Source organism: Nematolebias whitei, chromosome 21 (assembly GCF_014905685.2).
Source record: "Nematolebias whitei isolate Nwh7 chromosome 21, NemWhi1, whole genome shotgun sequence".
In the NCBI taxonomy this organism is placed as follows: Eukaryota; Metazoa; Chordata; class Actinopteri; order Cyprinodontiformes; family Rivulidae; genus Nematolebias; species Nematolebias whitei.
This window is the reverse complement of record NC_056518.1, coordinates 25,869,050-25,895,967: the sequence shown is the minus strand read 5'-3', so window position 1 is coordinate 25,895,967 and position 26,918 is coordinate 25,869,050. Positions and strand designations below refer to the sequence as shown.

The window sequence follows — 26,918 nt, the reverse complement described above, 5'->3', positions numbered from 1 at the left end:
GTCCTCTTCCTTGTCCTTGTGAAAATGAGTTTGAGGTTCTACAGTCTGAAAAGACTCATGAGAAATCCTCAGGAGAGGCCAGTTAGTTGAATTTTGCAGTTTTTTTTATTCTTAAAAATATTCAAATCTTATTGTTCTTGTGACACAAGTGTCTCGTTAGTCAGAGATGGAAATAAAAATAAGTTGAATTATTCTGCTGTTGTTTCAAAAGAATATGCTAAGAATTTAATTGAATTTTAAAGGAAATCACATCAGTTTCTTAAAAACATAATTAATTTTCCTCTGTTTTATGCTACAAAAGGAAATAGATCAACCACTGGACTAATGCGCGACAATGTTCTAGCTGTTTTATTTCAGTGTTTTAAGTCAAGACTGTTAACTCTGTTCATTCTGAAAGTTTGAGTTGGTGTTTTCAAACAAAAATCAAATTAAACTGTTACGCCTTGCTGACCTGAGTGTGGGCTCCAGGTGCCAGGTGTTGCACATGAACTCCCTCCAGTCCACGGTGGTGTAGTTGATGCCGTCATCCTTGTCCTTGTCTGTGGCGTCGTCGTCGTCGTCGTTGTGCAGAGCCGTCGGGCTTTTCTGACCCGGGCGAGCCGCAAACATCCGCGGAGCAAAAAGGGCTGAGAGGGATGAAGAAAAGCAATCAGGTGGAAACGCTCCACTGCCCACATGCTGCTGTTATTTTACAAACATGGCAGACACATGTTTTAACAACCGACGGGGCTCAGCGCGCATTCATTAGAATAACAAAAAGCTCAGTCGGCACCTTTAAGATATAGATCTGCTCGCATTCAGAAACCCGTACGGCCCACATCAATTAATCAGGATTAATCAAAACAGAGAAGAAAAGCTGAAAAGCTTCAGGACTCGCCCCTTTTCCTTCTTCTCATAATAAACAGAAGAAAATCTTGGGCTCACATTTAATTGTTGTGAAGAATGCGAGCTTTGCCGGCATGACGAGAGCTCGTTTGTTCTTTTGTGACAATGTGAAAGCCATTAAAATGCTGCCGGCTCTGGGCTCCCTGACCTCCCTGCTGTGTGTGGAAATAACACTCCGCTCCCCGTCTCCAAAAAGTGCCCGACAGCATACAAACAGCTTCACAGGTGCAGAGGCAGACAGATGTGCTCATTTTCACATTTCCTATTAGACTGTGAGGATGAGTCACTTTCTTCTGTTGGGCTCCCTGTTGGCAATGGTTGATGGCTTCTCTTTGTGTACAGATGAATGAATTTGTAGGCAGCTGCAATCAATAAGGTTCTGTCAATGAATCAAAGTTGAACGAACCTTTCTCCTTCTCCTTCAGGTAGGCCGACACCAGATCATGAAGGAACATTATCAGCTCGGCGTCCATGGTGACGCAGATGTGGTCGGTGAACTCTGTCACCATGCTGCACTCCACTTTGGGTTTGCTGCTGGAGTCTGGAACAAAAACAAATCAAGGTCTGAATGTTTGAAGAAGTGCACATTGCCCTCTGCCTTTATTAGCATTTGTAAATTGGCAAATAAAAAGAGGTGGCAAACAAAACTGTTCTTTGAGGACACAACTAATGACCATCAGCTCTTGTATTTCTTGTTTTTTTTACAGCAATTTGTATTAAAAAGTAAAAACCAGAAAGAAAGAAAGAAACAAAATATCTGAGAACAGAATTCATCTAATATGATTCGACCTAAACATGCAGAGTTCAAAGATAAGAGTTGTTCCCAACCCTGCTCCCTGAGGAACACCATCCTGAATGTTTCAGTTGTTTTCTGCTCCAACACACCTGATTCAGTGAATTAACTACTTCCTCAAGTTCTGCAGAAGCCTGTTAAGCACCCACTCATTCAAATCAGGTGCATCAAAGCAGGGAAACAAGTGAAACATGCAGGACGGCGTTCCTCAAGGACCAGGGTTGGGAACCACTGGCTTAGTCTAGCTTTGCAGCAGAAACCCACCTGTTAGTGATGGCTCATCTGGTTCTTGTACATGAATGGACTTGAAGTCCAGCTGCATTCTGGGAAGAGCGAAGATGGTTTCTGTTTCGTGGTTGTAGGTGTGGGAGCTGCGGAAGCTGCTCAGCAGACTGGAGCTTTTGGCAGCCGCTCCGTTCTCCTGGTTGTTGGCTTCCACATTCCTGAGCAGGTTAAGCTCTGAAACAGGAGATAAAATGAGTCCGAACTCACGCGCAGACATTTCTGCTCTGCTGCTGTGCTAAATGCTTCCTGCACTAGCTGCATTCACTGTTATTTTAGATTATTTTAGATTTTCTGTGTTTTGTTGCAGTCTAACTAAATCTGTAGACTTTGTGCCATTTTATCCCTTCATGTATCGAAACGTTCAGCTCATCTAGGAGATGAATGTGACTTTTGGTTTTTGTAGCTCTCATATGTTTTCTAATTTAGCAAACTATTTTTTTTAGCTTTTAGCTAGCCTTTTGCTACTTGTAGCTTAGCTACCACTCCGCTTCTGAACTTATCAACTCATTTTGAGCTTCCTCACCAAATTTCATTCCACACTCGGTTTTCGAACTACACGTTCACAGAAAATGCAAGTTCTCTAAACTGCATTCAAGATAAATCATATTCTGTTTAGTTTTAGTTTTTTATATTCTGAGTAAAATGAATAAATACAAATAAATAAAAACAGACATTCCATTTCTCTATTTTTAGGGACAACCATTTCAAACAAATTAAATTAAATTAATAGGCTCTGGAATAAAGCAGTTTTACAGATATGGAGCTGAAGTTTGATGTGGTAGTAGCTCACAGTCATCTTCAACGCATCTTTCACAAGATCATCCAACATCACACGAGATATTACATCACGGCTTTAACTGACCATCAATCTTATACAACCAGTTTAATTACGCCTAGCGAAGCCACTCTAGCTGGTGAATCATATTTAGTTTTAATTTCATCTTTTTTTTTGTAGACATAAACAACCTCTCCAGTTACCTTCGTTTCTCATGGCAGTGACGTAGCTGAACCATTCTTTTACAGTAGCAACTCCATGCGGTGGGTTTTCGTGCCGCCGGCGAGTGATTTTGGTTATGGTGGCCATTGGACTTTCGAGGGCACCGCACGGTTTAGTCACCATCGTGTTGTGACCGAGATGGAAGTCCAGCGTCTGTACAATGTAGGTAGAGTCATCTTTAGAGCCTGGGGGTGGGGAGAAAGTGAAACGGTGTCAAAACTTCTCATTTCTTCCCTTTTAAGTCCACGTGACAAACATTTAGTCCCCACCGTCCTCCCAGATCTTCTGTGCCTCCGTCCAGAAGGCAATGTTGGGCTCCTCCAGGTGGAAGAGCGCCCATGACTTGGAGCGGAAGTTGGGCCCGTGGAAGCAGGCCAGCGTCATGTGGTTGCCATGGAGGCTCATGGACCCACCCAGCTGCACGGCATCCTCAGGCAGAGGCATCTGGAAGAGGGAGATGTGGCAGCCGGCGATTACCTTTAGCACTCCGGGCCAGTGCCGGTGATGGGCGGCATCCATATCTGTGTGGAAGGACGAGAGACAATTTAATTCAGACCAGAGCAAGACGCTACCGTTAGCAGGGTTTGATGTTTTCATGCCACCTTTAATCTTTAAATTTATTCTGCTTGTGCTGTTCCTGATCACCTAGTGTGCATGTCTGATTACATTCAGCTGCTGCAACAACAGCGATGACAGTTTGGAAAAGCGGTACACAAATGAAGCTTATCAGAATTACAAATCACTTCACTTCCTGTACAACATGCTGTGCGGATCTTATTATGTAAAGCTCCGCGTTAAAGACGTCACCCTGCAGTCCAGGCAGACGGCGTGCTTACAAAGCTCTGCAGCTCCTTTCTCAGCACTGATGACAGGAGTTTTGGGGGGCAGGTAGGGGCCAGGGCCCCACGTGGAGAGGGCCCGCTTGCTGGTGTCGAACTGCTGAGTGAAAAACTCCTGCAGCTTCATGCCGATCTTGATGAGGTCTGGTGTGGTGGAGCGTGAAATGATCACCTGGAAAATGTCCCAGTGCAGGTCCCCGTGGACAAAGATCTCACTGAGAGGAGAAGGTGAAGCACAAAGAACTGAAAAAGGTTGTAGGAAATTTAAAAACATGATAAAAACACTGGACCCGATATTCTAGAAAATGAAGCAAATATCAAAGCATCCTCTCCATCCAGACAGAAACGTCTCTGTATATGCTTAAAATGAAGCTTTAAATAAATCTCTGATAAAGCTGTTTTGCATTTCGGACATTTAAATGTGTTTATCTGGTGGTAGCTTTGCTGGTTTCAAGAGAGAAACAATTTAAAGTACAGCAAATTGAAATAAATGCCTCTTTCTTAAAATTTGAGCACCTTTTTTCTGACAGGCTGGTGTCTGTGGTGCACAGGTTGACCTTCCACTCATCCTGCAGCTGCAGGTCAGCGTTGCTGAAAACTCCCATCAGTATGCTGGAGCCCATGTAGTCCACCCGGGCTTCCGTAGAACCCATGGTGATCTGGATCTTGTGGCTGGGCTGCTGATTCGGGTGCTCAGAGATGTGGGCTGAAAAACAAAATTATGTTTGCACTTGTTCTGCTGTTTTGGTTCAGTTTGATTTATTTAGTTGTTGACAATAAAAGTACTGGAACTTAAATTTGGAAAAAAAACAACATTATTACAAAAGAGCAAACTATTTATTCTGTATATTTTTCTATAAAATTTAAATTCACAATTGGATAGAAATTATTATTATTTTTGTCTTTAAACTTTAATTTTCGACTTTTCGTCATCCCTATTTTTTTTCCATTATTGTTTTGAGTGCCGACTGTTTATTTATGGAGTGCTGTAACCAAACAGTTTCCACGTAGGGATATAATAAAGTACATTTAAATTAAATTAAACTGAATTTTTAAACTGCTTATGAATTCATAATAAGCATACTAATTCAGCCTTTTTGTGTTATTTTTATTTAATGTTTCTGTCTGACAGCTGTCTTGTTAATACAAATGTTTTAAATGCTTTTTATTTTCAAGTTCTTTATGAACTTAAAGGGTTTCTCTTCAGAAAGCAGAAAGCAGAGAGGCTTACACAAAGAAAATATGTGCATATTTCAAATCAATAAAATGTTTGATTCAAAAGTGCTAAAATATATTAATTAAATAAAAAAAATGCATGTAAAAATTGCCTTTTTTCCATTAGCCATGAAAAAGTCAAATGTAACTGCAAAGCTCTCAGTGCTCCATTTTAAACTTGGACAGAAAACAGTAGCTAAAGTGCTGTAGGAAAAAAAAACAACTGTGAGGAAAGTTGATCCTCGGTTTACTTACAGACCATCTCCAGGGTGTTCACATCTATGTTGCCACCCACCACTCCACCTTTGGAGTCCAGCTTGGAGCGTCCGAGGCCCACAGACATGCTGATCTCACGGTCTCGGTTGCTGCCGACAGACAGCCGGCCCTGACTCTTCAGGCCGCTGGTTGTCCAGCTGAAGGACAAAAAAAATACAAATAACAAGAGTACAGCTGCTGAATAATGCAGGACGAGATTAAACATTGACTCATCCCAAGAAGCTGCTCCGAAATAAACACAAATAAATGGAGTCAACGTGGAACAACAGGTCTGGTTTCCAGCTCTCACCATCATGTTCAGCTTCAAAATACCATCTTAACATATTTACCTGTTTCTGCCTGTAGTTTAAAACAACTACTTTACACTCAAGCTACACCTTTAAATAAAGTCCACATGCAGAAGAACATCCTGAAGGTATAAATAATTTAACAAGAGCACAAAGAGGATGTGAGGAAAGAAAAGGAGATGCGACTTTTGGCTTCAAGTGACAGTTCTTATTTAGTCCTGAAGATGATGTGCTGGTCACTGATTCAGCGTTAAACTAAAGCTGAGCATCATCAAGGGCTCAAACATTTGTTATACCAGCATTAGAGATGATTATTTGGATTTTTCTTGCTCAATGTGCTCATCACATTTGTGTTTTGCAGCAGACGTTTAATGAAGTGATCTTTTCTGAGAGTTGAGGAAGACCTTTCAGATTGATTTATTGTCGTTTTAAAATCAAGGTTGAAGCCAATCCAAAGCTCAGAAATGTATCCAAATCGTACAGAAAGCCCACAGGAAGTGAAATTGTTGTTCTAGTTTAAGTATTTAAAAATAATTGCATCATGTTATGTGCTTTGAGAGAGGACGGTGAAGCTATTTGGGATTTGTTGAAAAGGGTTTGGAGCATATATGTTTAAATTAAGGCTGGAGGGTCAGATATATCCTTTGAGCCATGTCAATTCAACCTGAAAATCCCTCATCAGGGCTAAATTTGAAAACTGATCAATGTCAGAACACAGATAGCGAGTGGGCTGGCAGGAGGTGGAGGGTCTGGGGGTCCTCCCCCTGAAAATTTTTAATAAAGGAGATGCGATTTCCTGCATTTTGGTGTATTTTAATGGATTGTTAAACATCTACATTTTCCTACATTTGTAAACACTCCACTTCTGTCAAGCTCCTCCTCACCCCTTACTTGACAGAACCGTCAAAATAAGTCGGGCTCGGTCCCGAGCTCAGCACTTCACTCTTTTAGGGTTGGAGATTTCTTTAAGGGTAGATGCAGAAATGCTTCACTTGAAGAGGCAGATCGTAAGCCGTTGTGCTTAAAATTAGTGTTTATGTAATTATTTTCAGACTATATATCCAATCTAGATTTAATTTGTTCAAGGCAGTCATATTTGTTCATAACTTTATTATGAGTAAGCCTGAGAGTTACTGGATCCAAGCAAACAATTACGAGAAGCACCCTGTCAAAATAAGACAGTTCCCGGATTCTGTTCCAGCAGGATCCAGCTCAAATTAAGCCCTGTCCCTCATACAAAAACAAAACTACTTCATATAAATAAATGAAAACCCCAATTTTAGTAATGTCTCTAGAAGAAAGTGAAACCTGAAATTTAAAGTTTTTTTTTTTTTTTTTACTAATTTACAAATAACATTATTATTATTTATTATTATTATTTATTATTATTATTTATTTATTTTTACTGAAATTGATCAAAACATTATTTGGCAGGTTTTTTTTTTAGGTTGAAGCTGACTAACAGATGAAAGATGACATGATTGGAAAGAAAACGTCCAAGTATTTCCTTTCTTAATGAAGAGCTGAAGTTTAACTAAGATCTCAGGCACTGCGTTTAAAAAGTAAAATATAAATAAAAATAGTTTTAAGCCGTCAAGTTGACAAATAAATCAGTTTGTCTATCTGAAGAGACTTACGTGTTGTTTCCCATGACGTTGCTCATGTTCATCTGGACCGTGAGTTGTTTTAGGTTGATGGCAAACACCACCAGCGTCTCCCACGGAGACCCCTGCTGCCCAGCTGACTTCCCATTCTTAGTGAAGGAAGGAGTGGATGTCTTTGTCACTGAATCTGGAGCAAAATGTAGATAAAATATAAACGTGGGATTAATTTCTTTACATTTAAACAACGTCAAACAGAGGAAAAGTTTGCAGTTACCTCTCCTGGGAGCAGAGGAATCGGACACGCTCCGGGTGCGACCCGGAGCAGGAGACTTGAGGTGGCCCAGGCTGCTCGGGGACATGTTGCTCCCAGTGGAATGGTCTGAAAACACATTGGGGGACTGAGGAATGTGAGAGCCCATGCTGCCGTCCCAGGTCCTCCAGTAGGCCTTTCTGCTGGACTCGGGGGAGAGGTGCTGGGTGATGTTTTCTGCAGAGTCAGGGGTGGCAGGGCCGGAGGCTGCTGTCAGGAAAAGAGTTGGAACATGAAGTTATAAGAGCTCATGATGACAGTCTAGTCTTATAAAAGAATCATTGTGTGCTAAAGATAATCAACAATGTCTGTCTTTAGTGTGGGTAAAGATTCAGCTACAGAAACATACTGAGGTTTAAACCAGCGGCTCACAAATGTTTTAGCTTCACAAGATTTCAACGGCAGAAATTTTTGACCCAATTATCTCTGGTTAAAATATGCAAATGTTGCAATTAGGCCAATAAACCAGAAGATAACAAAAAAACATATTTAGACCATTTCTACTGACTTTTAGCAACACGTTCTATTTCACTAACAATTATAGCTAAAGTGTAATTAACTAGTATTTAAGACTTTTTTTTTTTTTTTGGAAATCATCTCAAGACCATAAAATCGATGTATGTGTCTTATAAAGTGGTCCCGACCATGTATTTGGGAACCAGTGCTTTAAATGATTCACAAAGATCCATCGCTTTGACTGACACAGACAAAGAGCAGCCACCTGGAAGGTTGATGGTCTGGTCTCCCAGGAAGAGGCGCCTGGCGATGCTGCGGCGGTACCAGGCTCTCGGGAAAGCCAAGATCTCGCTCAGTCGCCTCATGTCGTATTTGAAGGAAGCCGAGCCGATGTCGCACACAGCTATGGACAGAAAATCACGTTTATCTGTCAAACACCCATTTTTATTAAAGGTTTTACCGAGTGATGTTTGCTACAAATGTGAATTCTAATGCTGGGTTCTATTAAAGTTACTATAAAAAACTAAATGACAGTCAACATAAAATTAAACGAACATTACTGACATCACGATGTCACGAGCACCGCAGTATATCCGCAATGATGGGAGCTCCGCTTCAACTCAATCTTTTTTTGTTCCTGTTGTTCTTGTTTTAACCTTTTTATTCCACCTACACTGCACACCCACGCTACAGGTACGACCGCGATACACTTGTGGAGTTTTGTGTGTTGTTGCCTTGCCATCATGTCATCGTGGTTAAGTTCCCGGTCCTCCTCCAGCCTCGGGCTCAGGCTCTGGCCTGTCATGGCGGCTGTCTCCATGATCCTCCATCTGCCTGCATGGACTGAACTCTACAGACCTGTTCAGTTTCGCGCAGTAAACCTTGGATGTTCTCTTTCTGCTGGACCTGGTTCTGGAGAACAGTCTGGGAGGGCAGCTGCTGCAGTCGTTATCATCAAACTGCTAGCAGGGCCTGCTAACGTGGCTAATGCTGCTAACGCTGCTAATGCTGCTAACGCTGCTAAATCTGCTAACGCTGCTAACGCTATCCTACATCTGCCTGCATGGACTGAACTCTATGGACCCGTTCGGTTCCACGGGGAAACCTTGGATGTGCTCTGTCTGCCGGACCCGGTTCTGGACTGCAGTCTGTGAGGGTAGCTGCTGCGGTCCTTATTACCATCAAGCTGCTGACCGGACCTGCTAAGCTGCTAACAAGACCATGCTGCTAACAGAACAGAACCATGATGCCGAAATGGTTGCTCACTGCTAACCGAATAACACTGTAGATGCATTTCTTTTTCAACTTTGGCGCCTTGTTTTTTTTTTTAGTATTTTAGTAGTATTTTTTAATAAGTTTTTTAGTATGTTAGTATTTTTAGTATGTTTTTAGTATTTTTGAGGCATGCTTTTATATTTGTTGTTGTTGTTTTTTTATTTGGCTAGTCGAGACGGTTCTTCTCGTCCTAAGCATTTCATTGCATTGTTGATCTTGTGTTGAAACCTAACCTGAATAGTAACTTAACATAGTAATGCACATATCAAAAATGTGCAACTTATAAATATCTCCTCTTATTTTGAAAAATACATTCTTAAAAGATAAAAGTGAGTTGGTACCTTTAGTTCCAAACTGTATCATGAGGATGCTTTGGGAAATAAATTTATTAGAACTGTAGTGGATTTTTCAGGGCTTAATTGTAAATTAGTTTCACAACTTAATTACTTTGAAAAGATGCCAAAAATATGAAACGACACACACACACACACACACACAAAAAGCTAAAATTATGCCTTATTTTCTTTTTCTAAACTCCTGCTGGGGTTGCCTCGTGTAAAACGTGTGAGTGATGTCTGCATCAGGTCTTACAGAGCAGCGGTGCTTTCCAGGGATGCTGGAGTACCTGAGATGTTGATGAGGGTTGTGTCCATTTTGCCTCCTTTAGCAGAAAAGCTGTCGATGAAGGTTGGACCTCCGGTGCGCCTCATCCTGGATAAGCTGACCTTCACAAACTCCAGGTTGATGCTCAAAGAGTCTTTTCTTCCCGTCACAGAAGACGGCTCCTCATCGACTGCACCTGCAGAGGAGGCATTTAGCAATAACGGCAATCTGATCCGTGACTAGTTAATCAGAAGAATTGTATCAACACAATCAGAGACTAAGTATTTACGAGGCAGATATACTGCAGCTCTGAGACATTAGTGGGGCGGTATTGCATCATGTTTTCAGTACCTAATGGTCCCGGACCTGGAGGCAAGCCTGTAACAGCTGATTTCTGCTTCCCAGCGCCGTAGGGATGGAAGACGTAGAGGGAGAAGTCTGACATGCAGGCGGTGAAGCTCAGGCCTGAGGAAGTACTGGGGGGGGTGGTGAGGTCTGACTGGCTGCTGCTGTGGCGGGTCCTACCCAAAGGGCTTCCTAGCAATGGAGACGCTAGAGGGAGGAAGAGGAGGAGAGCACATAAACACAAAATGCAAAACAAGGAGTTGCACAGATGTATTATCTACACAAGCAAACACAAAACAATATGCTTTAAGTGACAGCACGCTAAGGACAACAGTTTAGAAGGTACTGGTACTATGGTACTGTGGTACTGTGAGCACTACAAGCACTGGGCTGAACTTGAAAAAATAAAGCAACCAAGATATACTGTTAACACTGAGCAAGAGTAAAATAATGAATACACAGGAGCAAGATTTGAGAAGCATTAAATCATAGTGATGTCATGAGGTGTCAGCTCATACACTCCTAAACTTTAAATGACTAACAACAAATTATCTACTCTTCCCATAGTTTTACACACATTAGGAGCACCATTACTCTGCCAAAGCGATGTGCTTTAGGAGATGCCCACCTTTGCTGGGAGGTAGTTTGGGGACATGTTGCCCCGGTGGGGTGGAGGAGGGTGGGTGTGATCCATCAGGAGGGTTGGATCCAGTTGGGGTTTCCAGTTCTCCCCGATTGGAAGAGAACACCAGGTCTAAAGAGGGAAGCTTGAGCATACACTCCACCCTGGACATGGGCAGGCAGCTGAAGCGGATCTGAGAGGGCTGGAAACAAACAACAAATAAAAACACAAACTAACTCTAAATGTGTGGCTTTACTGGCTGATGAAAAGCATCAAGAGCTTTAACTCTCTAAATGTCTCCAGGGCTCCATTTTAAATCCCACACTTTTCCAAACACATGTTTTCAGACATTTCAGTTTATTTTTGATATTAAAACATCTATTAGTTTACTGTCATTTCCACTGAGTGGAATATGGAGAGCCATTTCATTCAAAATTTAAAAAATAAAGAAACGTGATAATAAAAGCTAATAATAACAAAAATAATAGCTGATAATAAAAATATTTTATTTTTGATTTAGTTATTGACTTGCCCAACCTATAAAACTCAAGATGGGCCGCACTGACCCTGAACAGCCCCGCCTCACAGAGAAAACCCCGCCCCCTCATCTGAATATAAGAAAATGAAATGAACAGCTTAAAATGAAAAAAAGTGTAACAAAATGAAACTATTAAATAAATAAATCTTGAAATAAATTAAAATAAATCTTGAAATAAATAAAAAATAAATCTTGAAATAAATAAAATATAAATCTTGAAACAAATAAAATATAAATCTTGGAGAAAAAACTAAACATTACTATTTAAATGTTTTATAATATGGGAACATTTACTTATTGAATTGAATATTTATCAATAATATTTAAATAATACAATTTATTTATTTATTTAATGATTTAATGAAATGGTTTTCCATAGTGTAAAAAGGTACTGATTTATTAACTATACATTTATATATTATGTTTTCATTCATAACTTCCTGCTATAACAATATATCATTTTATCTTTTAATTTTCAAGATACGTTATATTTAAATTGATGTTCTTTATTTTCTTTGTAAAACTTGTTTATTTAGGATCACAATCTTAAAGATTTATATCACCCTCCAACTGAAAGTTTGACTAAATTATATATTTTTTACATTCTTAATTTATTTAATTATACATGGAATTTGTTAAAAATGTATTTTCTTCATGACCTTAGTGTTTTACAATACCCTAAGTTGACTATCCTTTTGACTTATGAACAGAAGATGTTCAAATTTAATATAGAACATGAAAAAATACCCAGTTTGTCCGAACAACTTTAAAATCATTTTGACGTTTATTTTGTAGAAAATGTAAAATGTATGTTTCAACACTTTTTAAAGACAGGTAGGAGCCCCTGTATCTAGAGTAGATTTAAATGATAAAGACCTGCAAAAACTTGAAAATATTTTGCTCTGCAGAAAAAGACCAAGGGAGCCACAAAGAGACATCAAGTTAAAGAAAGTGTAAAATATGAAGACACTTAAATCTGAACAGCTAACCGTTTCTTTGGAGATGTTGTGACACCTTTAGGTTTGAAAGAACAAATAGCAAGTACCTAAATAAGGGCGACACCTGTGATTTGGAATTAACAGCTAATACTTGACTAAGAATCCGGAGGAAAGGATAGTTGCTGATTTTCAAATTGTCAGTACCTGAACTCTGACGTAGACGACCACGTCCACAGGGAACGATGAGTAAGCCGATGTGGAGGAGGAAACAAAGGAGGTGGCTGATTCCTCCAGTGGTTCTACTGGATCGAACTGTCCCATATCCTCCTCCTGCGTGGCTACAGCTGATAATATTCACACAAACACACCTTTCACAATTGGATCATCATGTTCATGGCAGCTAAGAGCAAACTACACAAAAAAGAAAGACTAACCCATGTAGTTCCTCTCCACAGGGGTGATAGGAATAGTCTCCAGAGCTTTTTCCAGGAAGTCCAACAAACAGGGACTGATGACCATTTCCTCTGGCAGAGTCTGGAGGGCCACCCAGGCGTACAGTTTGGCCGTCTTTACCCCTCCACTACCTTTACCTTTGGCTGCAAAAACACATTACAGGTAAAGATCATGTAAACAGGAGCCATCTTTTTATAAAACACTTATTTTCCTCTGTTTCGTGGCTTATCATGCAGGGAGATGTTTGATCGAATGCATCTTTAGTCATGCCTTTAATTTAGGGATGAAATTTCACACATTTGATTCTGAGGATCCTTAAGTGGATGATCAAATCGAGGGGGGGTGGCACCCTAGTGTCTAATCACAGCTGGTGCTAAAACATGCAACTCTAAATGAGAAAATGCTCAGTACCTGATGGAATAGGTGGGAGTGGGGGAGGTAGAAGAGAGTTAGTCTTGCTTTGGACAGCATTGGGAGGATTTGTAGGGCTGCTATCTTTCATACCATACAACTTGGACTCTTTGGAGAGGGTGCGGGGGAGGGAAGATCCACGAGAGGCATTGGGCGAGTCCGTCTTCAAGGTTTTAGAGTTGTAGTGCAACTTCAGGAAAAACACAGAAGTTTTCATTTAAAGCACAAAGAAAATGGAAATGTGTACTTCCTGGATGTTGAGACAGAAGCTGACCTTCACGTCAACTCCTGGAATGTAGAAGACTGTGGTCTCCAGGTCATTGGATTTGGTTTGCAAAGTGGAGGGACACTTCTTTCCAGCAAGAAGATGAGTGGTGGAGGTGTAGGTGGGCTGGAGCTTCTTCTTTTTGGGGGGAGAATCCTGGTCCAGACTCCTGAGGCTGCGATCATAGCTCCTAAAAAACCACAGGTGTAGAAATGCAGACTTGTGATCAGTTATTTGAATCAATCATTATTGATAATAATCGATTCATGTTAGACAGACTAATTTATCAAGAAATATGTTATAAAATAATTTAAAGAAAAAACAACAGAAAAAGTGACTTTAGCTACTTGCTTGTGAATGCCGTGTGCTTAAGGGCGTTGCTGGAATTTTTTTTGAGGAAGCCAAAACTGAGTCGACCCAGTAAAACCAAACAGAACCAAATGGAGGCGAAAATGAGCAAAACACAAGCTAAAAGCTAAAGCAAACAAAATGGTGGCTAAAAGCTAAAAGTAGCACAACATAGTTAAAAGTAAAAATAAAACTTGATAGATAAAAGCTAAAAGTAACAAAAAAAAAAACTGTAGCTGAAAGCTAAAATCAGTAAAACATTAGCTAAAATTTATAAAACTGAAGCTAAAAAAGCATAATGGTAGCCCAGTAGCAGCTAAAAGTTCAAAGTAGCAAAACAGTTTCCAAGGCTAAAAATAACAGATTGTTAGCTAAAAGTAAAAAAACCTGTAGCATCCTGAAACAGGTTTAAAAGTGAATTATCTTTTTGGAGATCTTGAAGAAATCTCAGTGTATTTCTGTGGGGGATTTTATTTTAAATAAAGTTTAATATTTTTGGAAAAATTTAAACATTATAAAACTAAGACTTCATTGCCCACTATTCCTGATTGAGCTGAATGTTTTGATATTTGGTAAAACAGCACAAAATATGCAGAAGTAGTATGACTTTAAAAAGTAGAATATTTATAAAAAAATGTTAATGTATCTGTTATTTAGCTGCTTTTTTTTAATTCTCAGTTTTTTTAATATCTTGTGTGATTCCTTGTGTATGTTCTTTTGTATTGAAACTCTGGCACAACAATTTCCTGCAGGATCAATAAAGTTTATCTTATAAGAAACTAGGACCAGGGAACAGCATCATTCACAACCCCCCCCCCCCCCCTTCAAAAATACAGTTTTCAGAGTCAGAAATGAGCATTTGAGTGCACCTCTTGCAGGAAATGTCCTCCTGCTCAGGCTGCTGAGTAGTCGGATGAAGGACGCACTTCCCACTATCAATCTCCACGCGAACATCGAGCTCAAAGTCTATGTTTTTTTCAGACGTTGGGCCACTGAAGCTGCGGTTGGCTGGTGAGCTCGGCCAGCGCTCAGAGAACAGCTGACTCACGGTGGCGAAACCCAAGGTCTTCCTGTGAGGCGCTTGGCTGAGAAGCAAAATGATGAAGAAGAAAAAGGCTAAATAGGAAATGACGCACTAAAAAATAAATAAATAAATACATTTCTCCAGGTTTAATAAATTATGTTTGATAAAAAAAAGATTTCATTTTTTCTCTGGTGAAACCTTTAAATTTGTGTAGTACGTCTTTTAAATAGTTTGGACGTCTGTTAATACAAAGTCAAAAACTGCGCTCATTAAATATACATTAAATGTAACGTTTATCCCAAGAATACGTACGTGAGCTGAGTAAAAACAAAGAACAGAACTTACAGAGGCCTGGGATAGCTAGATGGCTTCACAAAGTCGTCCTCTTTGTCCGAGTCTTCGGAGGAGGATGAGGACAGGTCATCGCGCTGCAAGGGAAGTGCGGGTGAGAAGACAGCAGGAGTGGTGGGGGTACTGAACACTGACTGCTGGCTCTCGGCAGCGGATGGGGAATGAAGGTGAAGGTGATGATGAGAATGGGATGGTTCATCACTGGTGACTGACAACAGGTCCACTTCTGGCTCCTCAGGAAACTTCAGAGAGGAACAGGGAGTTAAACTCACAACAAAGGGAACTGGTTTCAGGTTTGTCTAAATATTGTCCAACATGAAGACAAACTGAACCCTTTTGGAGATTTAGACAATATAGGAAGCAGGAAATCCAGACTAAAGAATCCAACTTTCAAGGTCGACAATGAGAAGTCAGGCTACTTAAAAAAAACTAAATAAAACTGCTGAGTTTTGAAGAATCCAACGACAAAGCCCACACAGCCTGCAGCTGTTCACCAAGAAGCTGAGAGATATTTCTGTTTAGAGGAATGTCACGCTGAGAAAAGAAGAAGGACCAGACAACCTCACCGGAGGAAAAGGCTGCAACATACCATCAAATGTAACCAAAGAAAAACACACGAGAATCTACAAACAAATCTGAAAAAGTGTCAAAATATTATTTAATAAGGTTAATTTTTTAATCTTATATTGATATTTGAGGAAAGACATAAAAAAAAGTCTAATGAGATTTAAGACTGCTAAAGAAATCACATAAAGCTTTTGTAATTTTGCCAGTTTAATCAAATACTTCTGCATGGATAGACAATTTGAATAAATCACTTTTATATCAAAACTAGTACATTTATAAGTGTTGAGTGTGAGAGAAAGACCTTCTGGTGTGACAAGTGTTAACTGATGGGCTGTTATCCTGAAGCAACACATGCAGAGCTGTTAAAAGAGTAGTCCAAATGTTCAGGTTAAAGAAAAGCTGCTGGATTTAATGTGCAGATTCAAGACAGGATGAGAGGGGGGCAACGCCAAAATACATTTAATGCTGACTCTTTATTACACTATCAAATCAAACGTGATCCTAAACAGGTCATCTAAAGAAGCTTTGGAGGGTTTCTGAATGATCCATGGCACGTACTGTGCAAATAAATGTGACTTTTCTCTCATCGTCCTGTTTTGATTCTCCATTATCAAAATCCAATCAGCACCTAAAGGCAATTCCATTAGAAAAAAGAAGATTAAGAGGAAATTTGCAAGAGTTGATCAGAATTTTTTGTTAATTTTTTTAACCATATACCTTAAATACACATCCTGGACTGGCAGGTGAGGTGTCCAAAGCCTGATAATTATGTATCAGTTAAAAAAAAGAGTTATTAAAAAACCCAAATACAACCTTTTAGAAAACTGTTAAAAGTAACAAACATGTGCAGAAATGGGGGATGAGATGGTGGTGAGGCACATAAAATGACATAAAATCCTAAACAGCCACCCAGTTTCTCTCCAGTCACATAAACGAAAACCAACATTTGTATGTTAGAGTGGTTTAGCTGCCCCTGCTCAACAAACACATGAAATATTAACAATGTTTGTGTTTTACCGTGTCCTGAATGTTGAAGGTGACTCGAGGTCCAGGAGAGGAGCCATCCACACGGACTTCTGGGAAATCATCCACATCTCCAATCCTGGAACTGAAGTCACAGAAAAATTACAAAAAACAGCACGAGTTCTGTTAAAATATCTAAGTCACAGCTGTAATACGCTTACATAAACATGTTCTCAGTTCCATACTGTTTAAAATTATTCTGATGAAAAGCTTTTACAGTGTGTGAACAGTCTATGTATTTTTTTAATAAAGAAATCTGCATAATTAATATGGAAAAATGCACCAAAGCATCATAAAGTAAGTAGTTTCATCATAAAAAATGGAAAAGTGTCCAGTTTACTTTTATAAGTGGAGTTCTGTGGAAATACTATGAACAATTAACATCTTACCTGTAATGAATGGCTCTATATTCAGTTTAGAAAAACAGATCTTATTGCTATTTACATGGAATTATGTTGTTAGTTGTGTAAAAGGAGGAGCACTTCCAGCAGGAATATCATTCTTCTACAGAAAAAAACCTGTAATATGAAATTGAAGAGGGTGTAAAAGTTTATAAAATATTGTTTGCATGAACTGCTATGACATTTTGGAGACTGAATTTGTTTTAAGATGACAAAACGTTTGTTCTGAAAGTATCCCCGCTCAGACTAATTATTAGCTTGAAGCAGGAGCATTTCCAAAACAGATATCTGCCGCCCTATAAACTACAGTAGTTAACTATTTAAAATTGTGTAGCTTATGCAAGGGCTATTTTACAAATTTTACAAGATCTTCAATTTCAAATTAAAGTTTTTTAGTAAGAAAATTAAAAGAAAACTCCAGGTTGACAAAAGTGCTAAAGCTAGCGGCTATTTGTGCTTGCAAAGGATTTCTAGGTAAATAATGGTGCATGAAACTGATGGTGATTTAAAGGTTTTTTTAAACAGTTGCAACCCATTTTTTTCTTGGCTTAATTCAGATTCGCTAACAATTCATCAATGCAACTCAAAAACAACGTACGCGATGATTTGTTAATTTCCTTTCTACAAAAACCCCATTTTCAAATATTCAAACTATTCCTTTAACGGAGTAACATCTGAAATCATGCAACAGCGTGTAAAGGATTGCCATCTTCCCCTGCTGCAGACCTTTGTCGCTCTATCCTTTTCAGAGTCGGTCGGCCTGCTGCTGCTGAGATGCTTTTAGAGCGGTTGTAGCTTGGCTTGTAGCCAAGACCCCATTTATCCTTTAAAGAGGCCGCCTGCATGACATCAAAAAAAAAAAAAAAAAGAAGACAATAACAGAATAAATGAAAACATCTAGGCGTGATTTAATGTGTTTTATGTTACAAACACTAAAATGCTTGTGATGTGGTTCTACTCAAGGAAAAGTAAACAAGTGACCCTCATGCTGGAGCGACGCAGCTTCTTCCTGACGTCCCTCCTGATGTCATTGACAGCCACCGACTCCAGATGCTGGTACCGCTGGATCTCCTGGTTGATGGTACCTTCACTGGCTCCCAATTTTCTTGAAGGAAGAAGATGTTGATAGTTATTTAAAATAATTTCAAGAGAGCAAATTCAATCAGACAGATGCAGTAAGGAGGGAAGGATCTTACTTGAGGTCGTCGATAACTTTGGCCTGTTCATTCAGCTCTCGAATGTCCACCACCCTCTTTGTGAACTTCCTCCCACGAGCGTCAATCACCTGGCTCCCCATCACCATCTGTCTCCTTGGGTCAATGGCCTCCTGGTAAATCAGTAACATACATCAAAGCATACATTACACAGAATAAAAATAATGACAAACAGATTACTTATAATCAAATTATTAATTAAACAAATCATTCCCACATGAAGTATTCAGACTTCTATAAATCTGTCAGACTGCATTGATTCTTGTGATTCATGAAGTTGTTGATCAATCCACCCACCAAGAACACGGTCACAAAACAAGCGACCCCACCACCACCGGCACAACCCCACTCAAAGACAAAAAGTGGAAAAACAAAGCCGTTTCGCCCCAGGGAATTGCATTACACTGTAGCAAATGTTTTCTATTCACCCGACACTGAAACCTAAAAGAGAAAAGCGCTTAGCAACACACTTTGTGTAAAATCAAATTATTTAATCCCAGCAATAAACAGACCTGGATCCAAAAGCCTCATTTGTAACTTGCAGGTGATTGAAAAAGGTGATTCTGTCAGCCCAGAGGACAAACACTACATTAACACTACATACACAGGCCCAGGAGAGGGGTCTTTGGGCTTTGGCTCTGCCCGTTTGGATGCAAGGCGATGCACAGTTTAAGTAGCCCGATGGGTCACATTCACTCTGAGGCCTGGGGCTGAGGCCCAGGATGCGGTTTACTAGTCGCTTCCGTAAGGTGAGCAGAGGGCTGAACTGGCTCTCTGGATTCTGCAAACAACGGCAGGGACACATGGATGCAGAAGTAGAACGGCCCAACTCGGGTCAGACTGCACCTTTAAAAGCTTTATGTGAAGTAAACCATAGTGGGTTTGTTTAAATGTACTTCAGAAATATGAAAGGTTAATATGAAAGGTCCACCTTATTAAAAAGACAGTTATTCACTTTTTGACTAATAAATGAGAAGACAGAACTCAGTCCTGGGTTTGTCTGTTATACATGAAGCTAGAATGAAAGTTTTACTTTGTAAAAAGATTGCTCAAAAGATTAACAAACAAAACTAACAAGACATATGTAAACCTACACTGTATGAAATATATTCGTTCTGTTATATTCTTTGGACCCAGAGTCACTAAAAATGTGAAGTTTGCCCTTCTAAGTCAATCTTTTTAAGCAAAATCTAAACATTTATGTAAACTTGACAGCACCTTGTTTCAAGTTTTTGTGCTAAGCTAAAATAACCAGCCTGATGTTTATTGGTTGTAAAAGTTTTTTGGTCTTCATTTAATTCTAGCTGCTAAAGAAAGCAACTATTCTCTCACCTTGTGATTATCATCTGTATTAAAGCGATCAGCATAAATTGACCTCTTTGGTTTAGAGCTTTTCTTTAATAACCTTCAATTCTAAATAAAGTTAAATTTTATAAACAGGCTTCTTATTTATCTACGGTTGTCCTCCAAACTCTACATTGCATTAAAGACGAGTTTCAACTTATGAACCACTCTAATCAACTCTAGCTCTAACCTCACCACGTTGGAAAAACATTTTTAAATCTGAGCATTCTTTCTGATCCAAACACCTCCAGCAGCTGAATGAACCTGGTAATTCCTGACCATGTGGATGGTTGGTGACATCCTATCCGTTTCGTCCTCGTCTGACAGGTCTCCCATGTTCCCAGAATTCAGGTCAGTGATGTCGTCTACGTCCTCCTCCCCAGTGAGCGACGTCAGCGTGTTTCCCAGGGCATTGAGACGTTTTCCGATGTTTGGATCCATGTGGACGTCAATCCCACACATTTTCCAAAGCACGTTGAGAGTCCAGGTGCCAGCGCTGCTGCTCTCTGTGTCCAGGGACAAGAAGCCAGAAAGGAAACAGAAAGAGTAAATACTTTTTATTATAACAGTCTTTTTTTTATTGTGCAGCACTGAGGAGAGGTCAACATTTTATAGAGGAAGAACTTGCCTGCAGACAGTTGCCCTGTGGTCCTGGAACACACTTCATACGTACCATCAGGGACTATGCCTGTGAACAAAACATGTGCATTTTTCAATAATCACATACAACTGGCTCATTCATTCTAAAATTACAAATAATAATAATTATCCACAACACTTAAACATTGGATATGGTGGTCTAAATCATGCATTTTGTTGGTGCAACTTTGTAACACGTGTAGATGGCTTTTTCTCACAAGCATTCATGACGAGATCCCCCCGGATTTCAGGTTTCCAGTCATCCCAGGTGGTCTCGAAGCCCTCTGCGAAGCGGATGCAGAAGTTCTTGAAGTGTCCTTTACTCACGAGGGACTCGGAGGAGCAGGCGGTGATCAGTGTGCTCTCAATGGTCAGAACCAGAGCTGAGCCGGTGTCAAAATCTATGCTGTGATTGGCCTGGAGGGAGGAAAAAACTAAAGTTACCCTATCATTGTGAGACCAAGAGAGAAAACCTGGAAAATCTTCCAGGTGATTTGAAAAGGCAGAGTACGCTGGTAACGTTTCACTCCACTCTACTGCATGCTGTAGCTACTCTGTCAATCAAATAAAAGAAAAGGGGTTTTTATTATTCCAAATTAAGATGTTTTGGATTGTTGCAAAGAAGAAAAACAAGAAATAACTTTCCTAATTTTTGAATCAATTTAGAGTGAAACGTTACCAACTATTTACAGCTTGTTAGATTCAGTTTAATTTAAAAAAATATGAGAACAATAACACCCATGGTACATTAATTTCAGGTCCCAAAATAGCAATCTGATCTTTGCTGGTGAAGGTTCGCAGTCATCCAGGTCACGATTAATCCAAAAAAAAAAAAAAAAGGTTAAAAAACAAATGGACTTTTATGTTTTGCTTCCCATCTGGGAGCCTTTATTAATACAAATATATTTGTGTTTTCTTTTTATTGATAAAGCCTCTCGTATGGGAAGCGAAAAATCTTCAGCTTCAGAATAGAAGTCCAGTTATTTCTATTTTTTAACCTTTATTTTTTTTTGGAGCAATCTGATCATCATCTCACTCAGAACTGGCAATGGTAAAAATGTTTCCACTTTCAAACATTTTAACAGTTTTTATTGGCTGGATGAAAAATCAGATCACATTTATACAAGCAATTATTGCAGGAATCCAAAAGCATTTTCCAAACGTCAATAAGGTTCTCCAGGAAACAGAGCCTGCCCCATGCAAATCTGATTTTAAAGAGGGAACAAAGATGCACACAGCTTTAACAAACAGACAGCAAATCCTCCGCACACAAACCAGCACAACCTTATTCTAGTAAGACCACACCACAGGCACCAGCGCAAACTTCACAGGCTGTTACACCAACTTTGTAAGAAAAATAAAATGCCAGAAACAAAATAAAAGGCACCTATGATGCATTAAATGTACGACAGATTTTAAAGAAGAGTATCACATTAATTTAACCCCACAACAAACCATCACAAGAGCTGTAAAAAAGAAAGAACAGAAATAAACTGCAGGTTACTTTCAATGTTTTTTTTTGCTGGCCCACTGATGAGCTGGCCTCAGCTTCAGAGCTGCCCTCCTGTGCAGCTGGTACTTGTCCTTTCTATAGAAATAATTGCAACATGACATGGTTGATATTACAACACAGCTGGTATGGGCTTTTATTTATCATTAAATGTTAATATATTCCTCATGTGGTGTCTTAATACAGCATTTCCCATCTTTCAGGAGGAATCAATCATTGCTCAACTGGTGACTGAAATCCATGTTTGACCCATGATAGTCTAATCTTTGTTTTGTTTTTCAGATCAGTGAATGCACCATAGCTGAATGGCTATTTCACATTTTTTTGTGTTAGTTTTCAGTATTTTATTTACTGTTTGTTTATAAATACCGCACATTATAACATTTATAGTCTAGGATAATTAGCAACTGATGTTCCCAGATGTGCTTTTAGTAATTATATCTGAAAGGTGTTGAAAAATAAATCCAGAAGAAGCAGACGTTTTAGTTTCTAAAATATATATATATGCTGTTAACCCTTTTTCAGTCCATTTTATTCCTGTTATACTGGTTTGGATCAAATGTAAGTTTTACTTATAAACACAAATATTAAGTGTCAATACAGTTAGATTTAAAAATATATATTTTTATAGATATTTCCAGTTGTAATTCTTAGAAGACAAAAAATTGTTTTATAAAACTGGTATCTGCTCTGAAAACTGTAACTGATGCATTTCTAATAGAATAAATGCCAACACACACAAACTTGATCAAAATATAGCTTGTGCAATAAAGAAATCTTGAAGATCTGATTGATCTTAAATACGTTGCATTACTTTATCAAGAAAAATGGACCAAAACTATTAACCATTTTTTCTGCAAACTAAAATAAATAATAAAAACTGAAACAATTTAAAATAAAAAAAAGAGCTTAACCACATGTGCCTGGAAAATGTAACATGCTGCTGCTTGTTAATTTAACATAAAATACATATATAATTTGCACCTTAAAAAGGTATTATTTAAAAGTTCTGACTCTTAAAACTAAGCCTTGCAGATTACCTGGGATGTGTTGGTAATTGGGAGGCATATACCCAAGTCATTGACAGTCAGTTGCAGGAAGAGGGTGCTGAACGCCTGGGCAGAGGTTTGCTGAATGCCTGGCAGCTTGTCCACCACCTCCTTTGTTGCCATGTGGATGTCTTTGTTGAGGGCCAAGCGCTGCTCGTTCCAGTTGTCATATGCTGCCTTATAATTCAGCCAGAAGAGCACAGCTGCAGGAGAGCACAGCAGAAAGCAGAAAAAAAAAAAAAGTAATTTAGATACTATATGTCACTCAGACATTTCATATTAGTCTAAGAAATCAATGCATGACAAAACTGCACAAGTAAAACTAACTAGAGTTTTTCATTGTTTAGAATATTAAATGATTTTTGTCTCCAACTAATCCACTTTAAAAAGTGAAAGCAAAACCACCGATATGAAGTGTTAAAACACCAAAACTTCAGCTCATGCTGTTATTTAAGAGCCAATAAACCAATTAATATAAACTGGATATTTTCTTCCAGCACAACAAAAACAGAGCTGATCCAAGATGTGCTTCGAACCTTTTTGAAATATGAAAACAAAAGACTTAAGAGTAAAATAAAGAAAAACTAGAAGTTACATTTTCTGCCAAATGCAGTGCAAATGCTGTGTTGAATGACCTAAATGTGGTGAAGAATTAATTATTGACTCCATTTAAAGTAAAAGCAGTAAAACAATAACTAAAATATGCTAATTTGCTGCTTAAAAATCTACTTACGCAAACCAGTAGCTAAAAGCTGAGCAAAAAAGTAAGCGAAAGATAAAATATGCTAAGCTTTAGCAAAAACTAAATGTAGCAAAACCAAACCTGAAACAAACAATAAGCAAAACTGTAGCTAAAAGATAAGTATAGCAAAAATGTTGCCAAAGGTTTAAATTAGCAAGACAGTAGCTAAAAGCAAAAACGAACAAACCTTAGATAAAAGCCAACATTAGCAAAAACAATAGCTAAATTTAAAATGTAAAACAGTAGCTAAAAGCTGAGCCAAAAAGTAGGCAAAAGATAAATTTGCTAAACTTTAGCTAAAACTAAACATAGCAAAACCAAATTTGAAACATGCAATTAGCAAAACAGTAGCTAAAAGATAAATATAGCAAATATGTTGCCAAATGTTTAAATTAGCAAGACAGAAGCTAAAAGCAAAAACGAACAAACCTTAGATAAAAGCCAACATTAGCAAAACAATAGCTAAATCTAAAATGAGCAAAACAGTAGCTAAAAGATACATTTAGCTAAATATTAGCCTATAGCTCAATATAGCAAAATGGTGGTCAAAAAGCTACATGTAGCAAAGCCACAGCCAAACAAAGAAATGAGCAAAATCATAACTAAAAATCAAAATTTGCAAGACCGTATCGAAAAGCCAAAAGGAGCATAGGGTCAAAAGCTACAGGGACAAAATCAGAGCACATACGCTGAAGTAGATTAAAAAATAACAATGCTCTTAATAGAAAAAAATGGTTTGTAAATAGTTTAACAATGCAAAATATATAAAAAAGTTTAAAAACTAAAAGTTATAACAAAACTATTCTTATTTCTGTTTTGATTTATGAATAGTTAAAATAGCACAAAGTATGCAGTAGTAATTTAGGGGCTAAGAAAAATATGCAGGTGAATGCATTTACAGGAAAGCTGATTCAGCATCTGTCAAAGCCTTAATACTGGCTTGAATCAGCATTCAGACAATTAATTAGCTTTACTGAGATGCATGAACATGATTCAGATATAGAGACAAAGGGAAACGACACCTCTGTCGAAAGCAACAGGCTGCGCAAACACAATCGGCCTGTTCAGTGTAATGAGCACTGCCTCCTTGTCAGAAGAGCCGCTGATTTCCTCCTGCAGCGCATTCCGCAGGCCAATCCGAGTTCGGAAGTACGCCACCTGGTGGAAGTCAGAGCCAGCTTCTTCGTACACCTGTGAGACAAAAGAAAAACATACATAAACGTAGATTCAAACATAGAACGTCCGGGTGCGAGACACAAGAAACCCAACCCGTACCTGATGCTTGACAATCTGTCCGAGCGCCAGGTTCAGGTCGACCTGACATTTGCCAAAGAGTTTGAGGTAACTGCTGCTGCCTCCGGGCTGAGCCTTGCACTGGATCCTGTTGGACAGCTCCAGCTCAATCAGGCCCGTCTCAAAGCGCACGGCCCGCATAGACGGAGTAGTGGCCGTCATCTGGATCCCCTGCAAAAACAAGCATGGGCGTAAATGCATTAAAACAACACAAACATCAAAGCCTGTCAGTATTAACATACCTTGAACATGAGACTGAGAGAATAAAGCAGAATTTTTGGCTTTTCTGCATCAGTTGAGGTGTCATGCTCATTCCACAGAGGGATGGGTTGTTCACCTCCTGACAAACAAACAAAACAAATGCAGTCAGCCTCAGTTCACTTCATAATGAAAGTAAGAAGATGCTGCTGGGTCTCATTGGAGCAACATTTTAAGTCTGATGTGAAACTCAATAGTCAGCTGAAGGCAACACTATTCCTCTTTACCCTAGAACAGCTTCAAACTCCACCACTCCTCTCTCCGTTGGGTAATTACATCGATCAAGCTTAGTGAGTTGAACAAATCACTATCAATACTGTTTTGGGAATAAACATGACTGGATTTGAGTCGGTGCTTTGGGGGTTGTTTTGTATTGAGAAAATAAGTTTGTGTGATTTAAGCAGCAGCTGTTGAGCTACAGGGAACAGTTGTACGTTTAAGATATAATTAACTTTACTGATTTGTGACAAAAACTGGGCCGACAGCGAAGAGATAGTACAACTGAAGAAAAAAAGCTCAACGTAACTGTGGCACAAGTTGAATTATAGTACCTGAAACTTTCTGAATGACTTCATTGACTTCTTTCATGAATACTTTCTGCAGAAACACCAGATGGTTGAGGAGGTCGGTGGTCAAGTTGTGCTCAAATGATCCAATCTGTTCATCAGAAAGGACAACAAACACATTGATTAACGATTCTAGAAGAGAAATGTTTCAAGAATGAAAACAAACTCTTTCTGCAAAGACTCACCTCAGCCAAACATCGCAGGTAGTTTCCTTGCAGGTAGTTTCCCTGCTTTGCTGGGAAGTCGTCTGGTGCCCAGCCCTGGTCTGAGTGGCTCTCGTGATCCTCCATGATGTACTCTCCGGACATGGTGACAGGTGGCAGGGTGAGGCTGGCTGATGGAGACATGGTGGACATGTCCACCTGGGACACTTTGGACTGAAAGCACAGTTTGTGGTTTGGCAGCTCAAAGGTGAAACTGGTTTGTGCTCCTAAAGACAAGAAGAAAAGAAAATTCAGACTTTTTGTTCTTTAATAATATTAGGTAGCTCAGTGTAAAAAAAAAAAAAAGACATACCCGTCATGCCGTGGCTCTTCATGGGGCCCATTTTATACTCTGCTTTCAGTGACGGCAGCAAGGCAGCACCGATACTGATGCCATCCATCATGGCACTGAACTTCAGGACGATGGGCTTTTTCTCCAGACCCTCAGGAAGCTGGGGGAATTCATTGGCCTCAACGGGGGTCTGATTGATGCTGGAAGCCTTGTCAGACGGTTGTGGAGTAGGGGTGTCTTCTCTATTAGGAGGTTGACTGTGGAAAATGTTAAAAAGAAAATTCACTTACAATAAGCACGGATGATTATTTAAACATCCTGAATTCCAACGATTCTAAATAAATTGGAACGTTGTGTAAGATGTATGAAGATACACTTATTATTATTATTTAAATGACATAATTCTTAGTTTCATTGTTCCAAAGTTCCATTGAGAATGAAAAGGTCTATCAGTTGCGCAAATCAACGCATTCTGTTTTTTTTTTGGTTTTACTTATGCAAACGCTCCAACTTTTTGAAATTGAGGTTGTAGTATTTAAAACCTTTGTGTTTGTGTTACAAGAAATGTAAGAAATTAGTTTTACTGTTTAGACTTAATTGTTGTGATATGGTGTAACACTTTGCAGTTGCAGTAGTCCCTCGTTTATCGCGGGGGATCCGTACCCTGAAGCCCCGTGATAAGTGAAAAACCGCGAAG

The 26,918-nt window shown here is 39.1% G+C and overlaps 1 protein-coding gene across 1 annotated transcript in view; it reads right to left on the bottom strand.

The window, feature by feature from the left end:
- kiaa1109 (KIAA1109 ortholog) overlaps positions 1-26,918 on the bottom strand; it is a 91,078-nt gene that overhangs the window by 961 nt on the left and 63,199 nt on the right. Inside the window, exons 48-83 of the mRNA XM_037694781.1 lie at positions 26,243-26,478; positions 25,912-26,156; positions 25,712-25,817; positions 25,145-25,242; positions 24,885-25,073; positions 24,632-24,800; positions 22,859-23,070; positions 21,813-21,896; positions 20,527-20,725; positions 20,298-20,357; positions 19,934-20,175; positions 18,308-18,438; positions 18,093-18,216; positions 17,838-17,950; positions 16,705-16,795; positions 16,405-16,446; positions 15,115-15,362; positions 14,615-14,830; positions 13,407-13,587; positions 13,133-13,322; positions 12,703-12,864; positions 12,473-12,612; positions 10,799-10,994; positions 10,177-10,377; positions 9,848-10,021; positions 8,213-8,350; positions 7,456-7,701; positions 7,215-7,368; positions 5,270-5,427; positions 4,316-4,505; positions 3,797-4,014; positions 3,230-3,481; positions 2,942-3,145; positions 1,943-2,137; positions 1,292-1,426; positions 452-626 (exon numbers count right to left, since the gene is read on the bottom strand). Of these exons, the coding sequence (XP_037550709.1) occupies positions 452-626; positions 1,292-1,426; positions 1,943-2,137; positions 2,942-3,145; positions 3,230-3,481; positions 3,797-4,014; positions 4,316-4,505; positions 5,270-5,427; positions 7,215-7,368; positions 7,456-7,701; positions 8,213-8,350; positions 9,848-10,021; positions 10,177-10,377; positions 10,799-10,994; positions 12,473-12,612; positions 12,703-12,864; positions 13,133-13,322; positions 13,407-13,587; positions 14,615-14,830; positions 15,115-15,362; positions 16,405-16,446; positions 16,705-16,795; positions 17,838-17,950; positions 18,093-18,216; positions 18,308-18,438; positions 19,934-20,175; positions 20,298-20,357; positions 20,527-20,725; positions 21,813-21,896; positions 22,859-23,070; positions 24,632-24,800; positions 24,885-25,073; positions 25,145-25,242; positions 25,712-25,817; positions 25,912-26,156; positions 26,243-26,478 (6,114 nt within the window). The remainder of the gene's footprint in view (positions 1-451; positions 627-1,291; positions 1,427-1,942; positions 2,138-2,941; positions 3,146-3,229; positions 3,482-3,796; positions 4,015-4,315; positions 4,506-5,269; positions 5,428-7,214; positions 7,369-7,455; positions 7,702-8,212; positions 8,351-9,847; positions 10,022-10,176; positions 10,378-10,798; positions 10,995-12,472; positions 12,613-12,702; positions 12,865-13,132; positions 13,323-13,406; positions 13,588-14,614; positions 14,831-15,114; positions 15,363-16,404; positions 16,447-16,704; positions 16,796-17,837; positions 17,951-18,092; positions 18,217-18,307; positions 18,439-19,933; positions 20,176-20,297; positions 20,358-20,526; positions 20,726-21,812; positions 21,897-22,858; positions 23,071-24,631; positions 24,801-24,884; positions 25,074-25,144; positions 25,243-25,711; positions 25,818-25,911; positions 26,157-26,242; positions 26,479-26,918) is intronic.